The sequence below is a fragment of the Coregonus clupeaformis genome, chromosome 19 (assembly GCF_020615455.1).
Source record: "Coregonus clupeaformis isolate EN_2021a chromosome 19, ASM2061545v1, whole genome shotgun sequence".
Classification (NCBI taxonomy): Eukaryota; Metazoa; Chordata; class Actinopteri; order Salmoniformes; family Salmonidae; genus Coregonus; species Coregonus clupeaformis.
In genome coordinates, this window is record NC_059210.1 from 3,148,691 (window position 1) to 3,163,163 (window position 14,473).

At 42.0% G+C, this 14,473-nt stretch overlaps 2 protein-coding genes across 3 annotated transcripts in view; one reads left to right on the forward strand and one right to left on the reverse strand.

Moving 5' to 3' along the window:
• The window catches only part of LOC121531700 (caldesmon, smooth muscle-like), a 31,909-nt gene extending 21,754 nt beyond the window's left edge, over positions 1-10,155 (forward strand). Inside the window, exon 12 of the mRNA XM_041837079.1 lies at positions 9,790-10,155. Coding sequence (XP_041693013.1) covers positions 9,790-9,812 — 23 coding nt within the window. The 3' untranslated portion in view covers positions 9,813-10,155. The remainder of the gene's footprint in view (positions 1-9,789) is intronic.
• Positions 1-13,913, reverse strand: LOC121531699 (mucin-2). 2 transcript variants are annotated; one of them, XM_041837077.2, is made up of 3 exons: positions 13,705-13,913; positions 13,175-13,222; positions 1-5,246 (listed from the first exon to the last, which is right to left on the reverse strand). In XM_041837077.2, the coding sequence occupies exon 3, from the start codon at positions 5,229-5,231 to the stop codon at positions 1,530-1,532; it is 3,702 nt and encodes a 1,233-aa protein (XP_041693011.2). In that variant the 5' UTR covers positions 5,232-5,246; positions 13,175-13,222; positions 13,705-13,913; the 3' UTR covers positions 1-1,529. The 2 variants fall into 2 exon arrangements, with proteins under 2 accessions (XP_041693011.2, XP_041693012.2); XM_041837078.2 differs by lacking the exon at positions 13,175-13,222.
• Positions 13,914-14,473: the final 560 nt, after the last annotated feature.

Here is a 14,473-nt window from a genome sequence, read left to right on the forward strand (position 1 = left end):
TCTTAGGCAAAAAACACCTTTTTATTCTGCTGGTCCTGCAGATAAAAATAAAACAATTATATCTACAAAATACCAGCTACAATTCAATAATATTACTTTTATCAAACACCAAAAGGGCAATAGCTTTGCCCTTGACCTTGCTCTGCCCATTATCTTCACTACAGAATACATTTTCTCTATTTCATTCTGTAGTTCAAGATGAACTTTCTATGTCATTTTCCTATTCAAGCTCTTTTTTAATTTTCTCTTTTATCAAAAATATATAGAAAATAACATTTACTGTACACTTATACAGATAAACATCAGATTGCAAAATGGTTGAACATCACTCTGTCAATAGGAGACAATGTTCTTAATCTTTTTAAATAGACTATGCATGAAAATAAAATGTAAAGCATCAATAACAAGCTTACGAACCTAGAGAACCTTAAGGTCAAATGTCACTGTCAGCTCTTGACCCTTCTGGGTCCCTCGTTTGAAAGCTGCATATTTGAAAACTGTGTGTGAAATATGCTATTTCATTCAATTTTACTTTCACGTTAATCCTGCATTGATGTCAATGGGGAAATTTGTGGATCTCAAATTAGGATTCGTCCCTAAGTACTTACTGTATACATTTTTCATCGCATTTATCATCACTTGCCTCCATATCCCACAAGGCCTCCCCCTGACCCCTCATCCATCCATGCCAACAGTCAAACACTTCCTTCATAGAGTTGCCTCATCCCCCCAGGAGTTAGCAACCCAATTTTTCAAATAACATTCTCACTAACCTGTACTCCTAAAAAGGAAGAAAGCAAAGCTGGCATAAGCATATGCAGTCTACTCAAACATTCTAACTTCTAAGAAGCGCCTGAGTATCTAAAGTCTATTTGAAAAACATACGTAAATAGTACCATTTGGGGAAATATACACTCCTACTACTTTCATCCTCTCCTCCCTTTTTCATCCTTATTTGGAAACATTACTCTGAATGCCCTGGAATCAAATTTCTTCAGATACCCAAATCCTGCATCAATATACTGTACAGTCTAGTTTTCAGTAGGTGGTGTACCTAAGTACATCACACTACAGTCTCAGGACCACGTTTGAAAAAAAGATGTGAAGAGGTCTGAAAAAGCCATTCATTCTCCTATCATGTTTTAACAGTGGACAAAAAAGAAATTCTGAGATTTACTTAATCTTTGTACATTTTAATCTCATGAGATGTCTGAATTCCTTTAAGACAAAATATATTTTCCCTTATTCTCTGATTTTCAAGGTAATATTTTCATACTATCAGAGAAAGGGACGTTCAGACATATCCGTAACGTAGTCAGACGACAGAACAATCAGTGCTCAAGTATAAAGTTCAGACCACATTCTCTAAGAGACCGTCTTAAATATTGTATCCTGTGTCAAGCAGAGAGACTATTACACAGGACCTGTACATTATGACTACTATTTCTACACCTGTACACATAAAACACTTAACCAAATTTTTCAAAATGTTCTTCTGTTTCATCTTTACCAGTCCAAAGAGACATGGTTTAAGGACAAGTGAACCCTCTAGCTGTTCTGTTAAAGTCTTTTGGTTCCTCATCTTTATTTTTACGCCCTATGAGACCCATCTCAAACACTGTCGAAATTTTTGTAAGTGGCCTTGATGCAGCCTCTCTTAGCCTTTTGGCATCAAACCTTGGGCTGAAAAGGAGGACAGGCAGACGATGGGCGAAAGATGGGATTTCTTTTGGTGTTTCCTTTGGCTGCTCTTTTTTCTCCTCCTCACTTTTGCTAGCTTCAATCACCTGCATAATCTTCTCTTTAGAGGAGAACATATCGAAGAGAAGAGAATCCCACTTCTTCGCTGCCTTGGGAGGATCGTCGGCTGTTACGGCAGCCACCATGTCTTTAAATGACCCCTTTTCATCCTTTTTCACTTCACCTCCCTCCTGCTCAGTTCCCTTTGCGGTTTCTTTCATAGGATCTGATTCTGGGAACGTAGGTGGTTCTTCTTCCACCACCATGTGCTTCTTGAGCCGTGACCAACCACTAAGTTTAGACTTCATCATGCCCTTTGGCTTTTGGATCACTTTAAGAATTGGTTCAGCTGCTGGGAAAGAGTATTTTCCCACTTCCTTCTCTGTTGATGGTGTGGTTGGAGCTGATACCACCTTTTCAGGTTGGGCTTCCTGGTTATCCTTTGGTTTAGTCGGAGACTGAACAGCCCCCGAAGGCTTTGTCCCTGCTGGTTTAGCCTCAGAGGTTGCTTTGGTGGGCGTTTTAGGCTCTGTTGATTCCTTTAAGTCTTTTTGTTGTGCCACACTGGCTTTAGCCACAGGAGATTCTGTTTTTGAGACAGGAGGTATTGTCTTGCTGGCATCTTTGTTTGCAGCAGCAAGCACAGGGTGTTGGGTTTCTGGGGTGAGTGTCTTGGGTTTTGGGGTGGCTCCATAAGTTTGGGTTTTCACTGGGGTTTTAACCTCTGGTTTCCTAATCTCAGGTGTTGGAGTTTTAGCCCATGGTCTTGTGTGGGCCACAGCTTTAACATTTAGCGTTTCTGCAAAAGGAGTTTGCATTTTACTGGTCACAGCTGTGGATACGCTTGGTTCTGAGACATCTTCAGCTTGTGTAACAACAATGATTGGAATCAGAAGTTTCACTGCTGGAGTCGTGGATACTATGGCCTCATTTAAAGTTATTATTTCCTGCTCTTTGGAGGATGCTTCCTGGTTGGACACCATGGGCAAAGGATGTGTTTTTACAAGTAACTCTTGGGAAGATGTTTTAGCTAACTCTTGGTTAGGTATTTTAGATCCTTCCAACTCTTGCGTTGGAGTTTTAGATTCCTCTAGAGCCGGCGTCTTAGACCTGGATATGCCGAATGAAGGTGAGAAACTTTGGATTCCACCATGGGCAACATATGCAGCAGGAGTCAACCCATAATATGTATGGGTTGGTTTAGGGGCCACATATGTTGGTGTATTGGGCCTTTGAAATCCTATGGATGATACCCCAGCTGTGGGAGTCTTTGGTCTTTGATACCCTGCTGGTGGTTGTGGTCTTTGATACCCAACTGCTGGTGTTGTTGGCCTTTGATACCCAATTGTTGAAGTCATAGGTTTAGGCCCTTCATTTGAGGGAGTCTTGGGCATTTGATATCCATATGAGGGTGCTGTAGGCTTTGGTGTCTCATTTGTTGGAGTCTTGGGCCTTTGATATCCATCTAAGACTTCTGTAGGTTTTGGTGTCTCATTTGTTGGCGTCTTGGGCCTTTGATACCCATCTGAGGGTGCTGTAGGTTTTGATGTGTCTTTGGTTGGAGTCTTGGGTCTTTGGTACCCATATGAGGGTGCTGTAGGCTTTAGTGTTTCTTTGGTTGGAGTCTTGGGTCTTTGATAGGAGGGTGCAGTAGGCTTTGGTGTGATAATTGTTGGAGTCTTGGGCCTTTGATACCCATCTGAGGGTGCTGTAGGTTTTGATGTTTCTTTGGTTGGAGTCTTGGGTCTTTGGTACCCATATGAGGGTGCTGTAGACTTTAGTGTTTCTTTGGTTGGAGTCGTGGGTCTTTGATATGAGGGTGCTGTAGGAGTTGGTGTGACATTTGTTGGGGTCTTGGGTCTTTGATACCCATCTGAGGGTGCTGTAGGTTTTGATGTTTCTTTGGTTGGAGTCTTGGGTCTTTGATATGAGGGTGCTGTAGGAGTTGGTGTGACATTTGTTGGGGTCTTGGGTCTTTGATAGCCTAATAGAGCTGTAGGGGTCTTTGGTCTGGTAGACTCAACTATTGGAGCTTCTTGTCGAGGAGCCTCTGGTTTTGAAGTGTTTTCAGGAGGTGATTTAGCTGTAGGAGTCTCTTTTGACGTCGCGTCCCCATTCTGAGTTCTTGCACCCTGACTAGTTGATGGTGATTTTGAAGGCTCAGGCTCAGAGGTTGTCAGATTTTGAGAACCAGACAAAGATGGACTGGCAGAATTAGAACCAGGTGTTGGTGTTTTAGATCTCTGTGCCTCTGTAGTAATGGGTGAGACAGCAAATAAAAGTGGGTTGGGTCTTGATATTTCAATAACAGGTGTTTTGACACGGGACACATGATATGAGGGTGTCTTAGGTCGACCTAAATGAGTTCTTGGTGTTAAAAAGTCATGAGTTGGCGTTTTAGCTCTTTTCACTTCAGATGTAGGCGTTGCACTCCTTTGGATTTCAGGTCTGGACGTTAAACCTCTCTTTACCCCAGATGTAGGTGTTGCACTCCTTTTGACTTCAGGTGTCGGTGTTAAACTTCTTTTGATTTCCGATGTCGGCGTTGTACCTTGATTCATTTCAGATGTTGCAACCCTTTTGATTTCTGATGTCGGAGTTAAACTGCTTTTCACTTCAGATGCCGGTGTTGCACTCCTTCTGATTTCAGCTGTTGGTGTTATTACTCTTCTGATGTCTGATGTGGGTGTTTTACTCCGAGGTAATGTGTCTGCAGTAAATGTATTTCCAGTGTAATCATGCAGGGGGGACTTAGATGCAGTATATACCCTAATTTGAGGGACATCAAACATGGGTTTGGGTGCTTTTAGTGTAGCTTCGGTAGCTTTAAACCGTGGACTTGGACTTTTGCAGTGTATTACAACAGGGGCTAGTCGAAGAGTAGGTTGTGTGGCAGCAGAAATGACAGTGACAGGAGCAACTGGAGCAGGGACTGGAGGAGCAACTTGAGCAGCAGCGGTCATTGTCACTTCAGGCACAGAGGAAGTTGCCACAGGCATTTTGGGTGCAACTGCATGCGAGATTGGCCCTGGAACGGGTGATGGGGCTGTTGGAGTAAATGTGTAGAGTGGGGCCACATGCTGGGGGAAGGTGGGGGCTGGAGCAGCATATGGCTTTGGGGAGAACCTTGCTGTTCCACCAAAGGTGGCTCCTTGTTGTTGCGGGTAAGGGGATGGTACATGCCGATAGGCTGGCCTGACAGCGAATCTGGGGTGCTGTGTGTAGAAGGGTGCCTCTGGGGTTTTAGGAGGGGTTGAGTTGTCACTGTGCTCCAAGTCAGGGCTTGCTTCATTCACAGGGGAGAGGTTTGAGCGGAAAGGGACAGGTGTCTTTGCAGTTTCAGGGACAGCTTTTTTCTTGATTTTTTTCTCAGTTTTCTTGAGTAGTTTCTGGAGTCTAACATTTTCCTTGCCAGGCTTGGGCAGTAGAGCTGGAGGGTACTGCTGGGACAGCAGGCCTGGTTCGGTGACATTGCTATAACTGGCAGCCATGAGCAGTTTAACCCCCTGAAAGAAATATAAGACAGTGTGAGGCATATTTATTTGGTTATCAATGATACAGTTTTGTTTTAAAGGAAAAAAAGGGGCAAGTATTCAATAAATTCAACGTCTCCTTAGAGCTGGTCTCCACCCCCATCTCGGCCAATGGTATACACACTTAAAAAAAGGTGCTAAGTAGAACCATATAGGATTCTTCGTTTTGTTCCCATATGGGAACCCTTTTTGGTGCTAGGTAGAATTCTTTGCATAGGGTTCTACCTAGAACCCTCTGTGAAGGGTTCTTCCTAGAGCCTTTATAAAATGGTTCTATGAAGAACCCTTTTATCATCTAAAGGTTCTTCCTAAAACCGTCTATGAAGGGTTCTACCGAGAACCCTTATATCTTCTTCCTAGAGCCCTCTGAACGGTTCCTCCAGCCTTATTAGTATTTACAATACATAACACATACCATAAGGCCTTTCTTTAAGAGTTATACCCTAACACAGTGGTGTTATATAAAACTATTATTTGATGAAAAAGGTGGCCTTACTGCTATTAGCCCATACAAACGCATTGAATAATAGATTCACTACATGGAACAACAGATAGTCCACAAAAAAATCAAAAGGAAGTTTGTTCTGGAGTGTCTGTCCTATATATGAAAGATATAAGAAAGATCAGGAAACATTTGATATACACTGCTCAAAAAAATTAAGGGAACACTTAAACAACACAATGTAACTCCAAGTCAATCACACTTCTGTGAAATCAAACTGTCCACTTAGGAAGCAACACTAATTGACAATACATTTCACATGCTGTTGTGCAAATGGAATAGACAACAGGTGGAAATTATAGGCAATTAGCAAGACACCCCCAATAAAGGACTGGTTTTGCAGGTGGTGACCACAGACCACTTCTTAGTTCCTATGCTTCCTGGCTGATGTTTTGGTCACTTTTGAATGCTGGCGGTGCTTTCACTCTAGTGGTAGCATGAGACGGAGTCTACAACCCACACAAGTGGCTCAGGTAGTGCAGCTCATCCAGGATGGCACATCAATGCGAGCTGTGGCAAGAAGGTTTGCTGTGTCTGTCAGCGTAGTGTCCAGAGCATGGAGGCGCTACCAGGAGACAGGCCAGTACATCAGGAGACGTGGAGGAGGCCGTAGGAGGGCAACAACCCAGCAGCAGGACTGCTACCTCCGCCTTTGTGCAAGGAGGAGCAGGAGGAGCACTGCCAGAGCCCTGCAAAATGTGCATGTGTCTGCTCAAACTGTCAGAAACAGACTCCATGAGGGTAGTATGAGGGCCCGACGTCCACAGGTGGGGGTTGTGCTTACAGCCCAACACCGTGCAGGACATTTGGCATTTGCCAGAGAACACCAAGATTGGCAAATTCGCCACTGGCACCCTGTGCTCTTCACAGATGAAAGCAGGTTCACACTGAGCACATGTGACAGACGTGACAGAGTCTGGAGACGCCGTGGAGAACGTTCTGCTGCCTGCAACATTTACATTTACATTTTTTACAATTTTGTCATTTAGCAGACGCTCTTATCCAGAGCGACTTACAGGAGCAATTAGGGTTAAGTGCCTTGCTCAAGGGCATTTCTTTGGGGGGCCGCACAGCCCTCCATGTGCTCGCCAGAGGTAGCCTGACTGCCATTAGGTACAGAGATGAAATCCTCAGACCCCTTGTAAGACCATATGCTGGTGCGGTTGGCCCTGGGTTCCTCCTAATGCAAGACAATGCTAGACCTCATGTGGCTGGAGTGTGTTAGCAGTTCCTGCAAGAGGAAGGCATTGATGCTATGGACTGGCCCGCCCGTTCCCCAGACCTGAATCCAATCCTCAGGAGACCATCCGCCACCTCATCAGGAGCATGCCCAGGCGTTGTAGGGAGGTCATACAGGCACGTTGTAACGATCCCGGCAGTCTGAGTCGGGTCCTGTCTGGTGACTAGTGTTTCTGTTCGTGATCTCCAGTTTCCCGAGGGTTCGGGAACGCTCCGGGGAGCGCTCTTGATTTCCGCACCTGCATCCCATCAGCAATCTGCACACCTGGTCCTGATCATCACCCTTCTTAGGCTCTGGCCTAACATCCAGTTCCTGCCGGATCGTTAGCCATGAACAGTATGTTTGTCAGCGTATCAGCCTCTAAGCTACTAGTGTTAGTTTTGTTGTTTTGCACCTTGTTGGCTTGCCGTGTACTTACCTCCGTTTGTTTCTATCTGCAGTCTCTCACCCGGAACCTTCTCCCCCACCTCTGCCTGATGGTCGGCGGCTGCCGAGCCATTACCGGACCAACCACTGCACCCTCAACAACCCATCCACGCCACCCGCTCTGTTCCCTGGATTATTCAGCCTCACTCGGGAATCTGTTAAATAAACACTCACCTTTGTCTCAACGTACCTTGTCCTGGTCTGCTTCTGGGTTCTGGCTTAGTAAACCGTGACACACGTGGAGGCCACACACACTACTGAGCCTCATTTTTACTTGTTTTAAGGACATTACATCAAAGTTGGATCAGCCTGTAGTGTGGTTTTCCACTTTAATTTTGAGGGTGACTCCAAATCCAGACCTCCATGGGGTTGATAAATTTGATTTCCATTGATAATTTTTGTGTGATTTTGTTGTCAGCACATTCAACTATGTAAAGAAAAAAGTATTTAATAAGATTATTTCTTTCATTCAGATCTAGGATGTGTTATTTTAGTGTTCCCTTTATTTTTTTGAGCAGTGTATATATCTTTTTGAACATATTTTTAACCCCTTATTGTTGGCATCCTTATATACTTCCATAAAAGTTTTCAACTGGTACCGGGGGACCTTCAGACGAGTCTTGTGAGGCCTTTGGGCATCCTATAGCAAAACAACTGACATGTATGTGTTCGTGAGAGTCGCACCTTTAAACAGAGGGTGTGTATCCTATACTGTCATAGTAGTGTGTATCCTATACTGTCCGGACGCTACAGACAGAGGTTGGCAGATCGACTGTACCGACTTCAGATGAGTCCCAAGACGCTTGTGGGCAAGATGGAGTCGTAGAGCAAAACGGAGAACACCATCATGTTCGTGAGAGTCTCATCTTTCCATAGAGGGGTCATAATATACTGAACAAAAATACAAACTCAACATGTAAAGTGTTGGTCCCATGTTTCATGAGCTGAAATAAAAGATCCCAGAATGTTTCCATAAGCACAAAAAGCGTATTTCTCTAAAATGTTTTGCACAAATTAGTTTACATCCATGTTAGTGACAATTTCTCCTTTGCCAAGATAATCCATCCACCTGACAGGTGTGGCATATCAATAAGCTGATTAAACAGCATGATCATTACACAGGTGCACCTTGTGCTGGGGACAATAAAAGGCCACTCTAAAATTTGCAGTTTTGTCACACAACACAATGCCACAGATGTCTCAAGTTTTGAGGGAGCATGCAACTGGCATGCTGACTGCAGGGATGTCCACCAGAGCTGTTGCCAGACAATTTAATGTTCATTTCTCTACCATAAGCCGCCTCCAACGTTGTTTTAGAGAATTTGGCAGTACGACCAGCCACCCGGACAACTGATGAAACTGAGGAGCATTTCTGTCTGTAATTAAGCCCTTTTGTGGGGAAAAACTAATTCTGATTGGCTGGGCCTGGCTCCCCTGTGGGTGGGCCTAGCTCCCAAGTGGATGGGCCTTTGCCCTCCCAGGCCCACCCATGGCTGTGCCCCTGTTTAGTTATGTGAAATCCATAGATTAGGGTCTAATTTATTTATTTCAATTGTCTGATTTCCTTATATGAACTGTAACTCAGTAAAATTGTTGAAATTGTTGCATGTTGTGTTTATATTTTTGTTCAGTATAGTTTGTAGGGCAAACAGTTCGGACGCTACAGACGATTTTGTGAGAAGACCGATTTTCGGGATGTCTCATGGTCTGACAAACACTGCTCTAGCTCTGTCACCTTTCACTGCATATGCAGAAGTGCGACATAGGCCGATGTGGTGGATTGAGACATCTCTAGCTTAAACTGACGGATTTTGATGGAACAACCATCTCAGTAACGGGTGCAATAAGTCCAACTACTAACAGATTCAATTACATTTTTCTAAAATATGTTATTTATCTTTGTGTAGCATAAGATCAATCAATCAAAATCAATCATTGTACATGCAAAAACACAGATATTTAAGCAAACAATTCAAAAAATTGACCTGCTATAGAGCATGCTGGGAAATATGATAGTAATGGGCATGGTTTTGAGTGTTTTACTCAACACAGAGTAAAAATGACACAATCACACTCCAACACTGGGGTTATTTTACATCACTGAGTGTTAATTTACCTCTTTACAGAGTTAGAGCTCTATTCAATCCGCATTGTGTAAGTTCAGCTTTACAGCGTAATTTAAATTTAAAGGCAATGTTCACGCTTTAGAGGAGACTGCATTCACGCTGCATGTAGACTCAATCAGAAATTACCTTTAAATGTATATCGCAAAATCTGTAACGCTTTAGGGTTAAATAAACACATCATTGGTAAACAAACACGTGAATACTTTTTTATTTCTTTTTCAGACATATGCCATGGTGAATATTGAAATACATGTGTGGTGGCAAAGACTTTCTATTCAAGATGGTATGAACTTCAACAACTCCGGTCAGCTTGTCAGCAAACCCTGTGATGATATCCTGAAGTAACACTTGTTATGAAAACAATATAATTCACAGTTATACCTTTCCTACCACATTTAGTAGCTAACTTTTGAGAACTTTTCAAATGGTTAGCCGTTGCTTTGTTTTGTATATCTCTATATTCACTTTGTACAAAGCAATGAGAACTCCCCAATTCCATTTAATCTTCAGACATAAACTGAGTGTACAAAACATTAAGAACACCTACTGTTTCCGTGACATAGACTGACCAGGTGAATCCAGGTGAAAGCTATGATCCCTTATTGATGTCACTTGTTAAAGCCACTTCAATCAGTGTAGATAAAGGGGAGGAGACAGGTTAAAGAAGGATTTTTAAGCCTTGAGACAATTGAGACATCGATTGTGTATGTGCGCCATTCACGCACCAGTTTGTGTCAAGAACTAAATATTAGGAAGGTGTCCTTAATGTTTTGTACACTAAGTGTATATTTGGTTACTTGTCAAAAGTATATGTCACATATGTTTATGTATATACAGTATGAATATGTTTTTTTACTCACTGGTTGTTTCTCTTCTTTGTTTATGCCATTGAAAAGTATTTAGGTGAATACATTTACATGTCTGTTGGAAATTATGCAGAAAGTAACATAAAACCTAAGCTTAGGAATTTGAAATGGTAACTCTTGTCAAATTTACAGGTTTGGGAAGTTTAATCACTGAGACCGTTATTTGTAATATCATGTTTAAATTTAGTTTTTCTTCTGGCATTTATTTGAGCCCAGAGATTATCCAAACATCAGCATGAATATGGTGTTAAACACTAGGCTACACTGGGTGCTACATATTCTCTAAGCTTTTAAGCTATTAATCTCTTCTTTTGTGCATGTATAAAATTCTGCATTGAAATGGCAAATTGTTTTGAGGTAACTGAATAACCTTGTTAGAGAACATTGCTTATGTCTGTTGTATTATTTCCACTTTATTTTAAAAAAACTAACATTTCATCCTGCCATTTAACCATGATTCTGTTTCAGTGCTGCACATTGGAGTTTTTCACCACCTTATTTATGCTACTAATGTGACATTATTGTGATTTTTGTTTTTTGTATTAAAACTTTCTTTACCTTAAACCTATTTTTTTCTGACATGAAATAAAGCATTTTATACGATGATGTTTGTTTTTGGTTAGTAGCATTTTTATCAGGACATTTTACACAGCTAGACAACCGCCATTTGCAACGAATAAAGGGGCAAACTTAGAGGCATAGTGAGTGGAAAGCGAAGGAGGGCAGTCAAGTTTAACACTCCCTGCAATTAAGGCCTCACAGCTGATACTGGAAGGTTCCTTGGCCTAATTTTAGGCAGAGAGTAGAGAGGAGGGCAGCCAACCACCTGCTCCCTATAGATGCTCGGTCCTGTCCTGTACAGGCAGAGTGCATCACTTTCACTCGACGGTGACAGTAAATCAATGGCCGAGAAAATACCTGAGGGGCTGCTTATGCATATCATATAGAATCTGAGAGCATATACTAGTCTAATTAATGTACTGTACATAACAACAAGGCAAAGTAATGTGTGAAGACACTGACACTTGTGCCTGTGGGTTTACTGTACAAATTACCTATGCAGATCAAACTTTTCAATCCTAGAATCATGTCACCAAAAACTATGTTGCTGGTATATTACATATTTTTATATTCTGGATTACTGTCCTTCAATCAGTGGTGGAAAAAGTACCCAATTGTCATAGTTGAGTAAAAGTAAAGATACTTTAATAGAAAATGACTAAAGTAAAAGTGAAAGTCACCCAGTAAAATACTACTTGAGTAAAAGTCTAAAAGTATTTGGTTTTAAATATACTTAAGTACTACAATTAAATGTAATTGCTAAAATATACTTAAGTATCAAAAGTAAAAGTATAAATAATTTCAAATTCCTTATATTAAGCAAACCAGACGGCACCATTTTCTTGTTTAAATTTTTTTACGGATAGCCAGGGGCACACTCCAAAACTCAGACATAATTTCCAAACAAAGCATGTGTTTAGTCAGTCCGCCAGATCAGATGCAGTAGGGATGACCAGGGATTTTCTCTTTAAGTCTGTGAATTACACCATTTCCCTGTCCTGCTAAGCATTCAAAATGTAACGAGTACTTTTGGGTGTCAGGGAAAATGTATTGAGTAAAAAGTCCATTATTTCCTTTAGGAATGTAGTGGAGTAAAAGTAAAAGTTGTCAAAAATATAAATAGTAAAGGAAAGTACAGATACCCCAAAAAAACTACATAAGTATTACTTTCAAGTATTTTTACAGGTCCAAGCATTGATTGAGAGTGAAAGTGAATGTTGAGCATTTGACCCCCGTGATGTCACTAGTGGTCATGGTCATTTGAGTAGGTCGGAGTTTTTTTAACACATTATATAATTGGAAGATTTTGACTAATATCTTTTTTAACCTTGATGGCTGTAAACCTTTTAAAGTTCAGACCTTGATAGCTGTATTTAGATTGAAAAGGAATGTCATAAGCCTACAAATCAGAATATCATATTTATCTCTCACAGCGTTCTGTCTTGTTTAATAATGGAAACTGCAGGTATTATGGCATATCAAATCCTTTTTCACTGAAATGTGTTTTATGTAGGTTTGTATGTTTTAGGCCAGGGGCACTCAACTACTATTTTAGAAGGTACGGTCACACAAATGTCCTAGGTGGTAAAGGCCTGGATGGATATTGTCATTTATTGGTGTTGTAAAATCAATTAAAATAATGCTTGCAACCAATGTTAAAACTGCCTATACACTACCAAATTTCTAAATTGCACCTTGTGCATTCTACTACTACAACTCTCAACAACATTAAGTTGAAAGCCCGACTGAGTTCAAGTCAGGACACGCGGTCCATATTGACCCCGTTCTGTGTTCCGGATCCGGACCGCGGTCCACCAGTTGAGTATGGCTGTTTGAGGCCTCTACTAGTAGTCAAACTCAAATGTAAGCCACCTCTGATCATGTTTTAAAGGGGCCATTCTGCTACAGTAACAGAGACTGGACCTGCCTCCTGACACATGAGAGGAGGTCATCCTTTTAAGGCTCTGGTAGGTCAGGCATTTGGAGCACCTCCAAGATGCATGTTCAAAAGAGGACAGGGTAATAATAGCCATGCATCACACAATGGCTTTTGGTGTCCACCTTAGGTGGGAAGAAAAATCTCCCATCCCCAACCCCCCACCCTTAAAAACATGTACATGCATTTAGTTTATGAGCACATGACCAGTAAAGCTATAAAGACATAACAGCATTGAGCTTACCAGGTAATGCTTATTACTGTTGACAAACACGCCGGACAGGGGAGTCCCCTTACAATTGAAAAAGCAAAAACATTTGACAGATTCAACTTAAAACACTGTACTAGCTTGTATTTCAACAATAAACATGCTAACACCTTGTGTGCTATATGTTCATAGGTTAACATATACATGTACTTGCAGTAGTATCAGAACATAAACCATTATTGTTTTAACCATTATGTTATCTCGTTCCAGTTATGACTCCTGGAATGCAACACCCTAAATACATTCAAATAACATAGAGTACGTACATGCCTGTCTCTAAGCTCCACTCCCCATTTTGATAAAGCTTTAACATTGCATCGAAAATCCCTTTGCTCTTCAAAGACATGTCAAATAGCTTTAGCCACAATGGGGCTACAGTATACAGTAAAGCGTTCTGGGGGCTGTCTTTGACAGCTCTAACACCTGTCTCAGTCCTCTACCCCCCAGCCAATAGCATAAACACATTACTACGAGCTGTCGAAAAGTCGTACTTGCAGTGTATTTACCTGTGTGACTGCTCCTTGGGGGTCGGCCGGCTGCTGCCTGCTTGTCCCAGCCCGGAGTGTCAGAGCGGGAGGCTCATGTTGAGCGCAACTATACCCCCTTCCTACAAATGGAAGGGCCAGTCTCCATGGCAGTCCAAAAATAAAATCTGAGCCCTTTGCTCAGAATGTGCTCCGTCGTGACAGCGCGCTAACTGCGATCGTCAGCCAGTCAGGAGGTGGCCATAGCACCTTAGATATCGCCACCCCTCGCTGCGGTGACCAGATCCTCCTCTCTGAAAAATACTTTCAGAGTGGCGCCCCCTGCAGGAAAGCATGAGCCAGCTCAGCTCAAGCTTTTCTCTGCCAATTCGACCGAAATGTTAACCAATCACAGCTCCAGCCAGGGTAAAGTATGGTCGGCCTAATAAATCAGTCCAATCAAGTCCCATAACACAGGAAATGAGGGAAATTCATGATATTGCATTTCTGTAAGGGTCTTAATGAAGCTAGAAAATGAGAAACATTCTCTGCATGACAGGTAGTTCTTAGAGCCCTGGGCCCGTATCCACAAACACCTCTCAGAGTATGAGTGCTGATCTAGGATCAGTTTCAGATCATAATGAATAAGATGACATAGACAGGTGGGGACCTGATCCTAGATCATCACTCCTACTCTGAGACACTTTGTGGATACAGGCCCTGGTGAGAATCGAATTCACACAAATACAAGACACAGCCACAGCTATCTTCCCATTATAGCCTATTTATGAAGTTGAATTAGACCCACTGG

Coding starts and splice junctions, on each gene's coding strand:
- LOC121531699 (XM_041837078.2), bottom strand. CDS start 5,231: ATGGCTGCCAGTTATAGCAATGTCACCGAACCAGGCCTGCTGTCCCAG.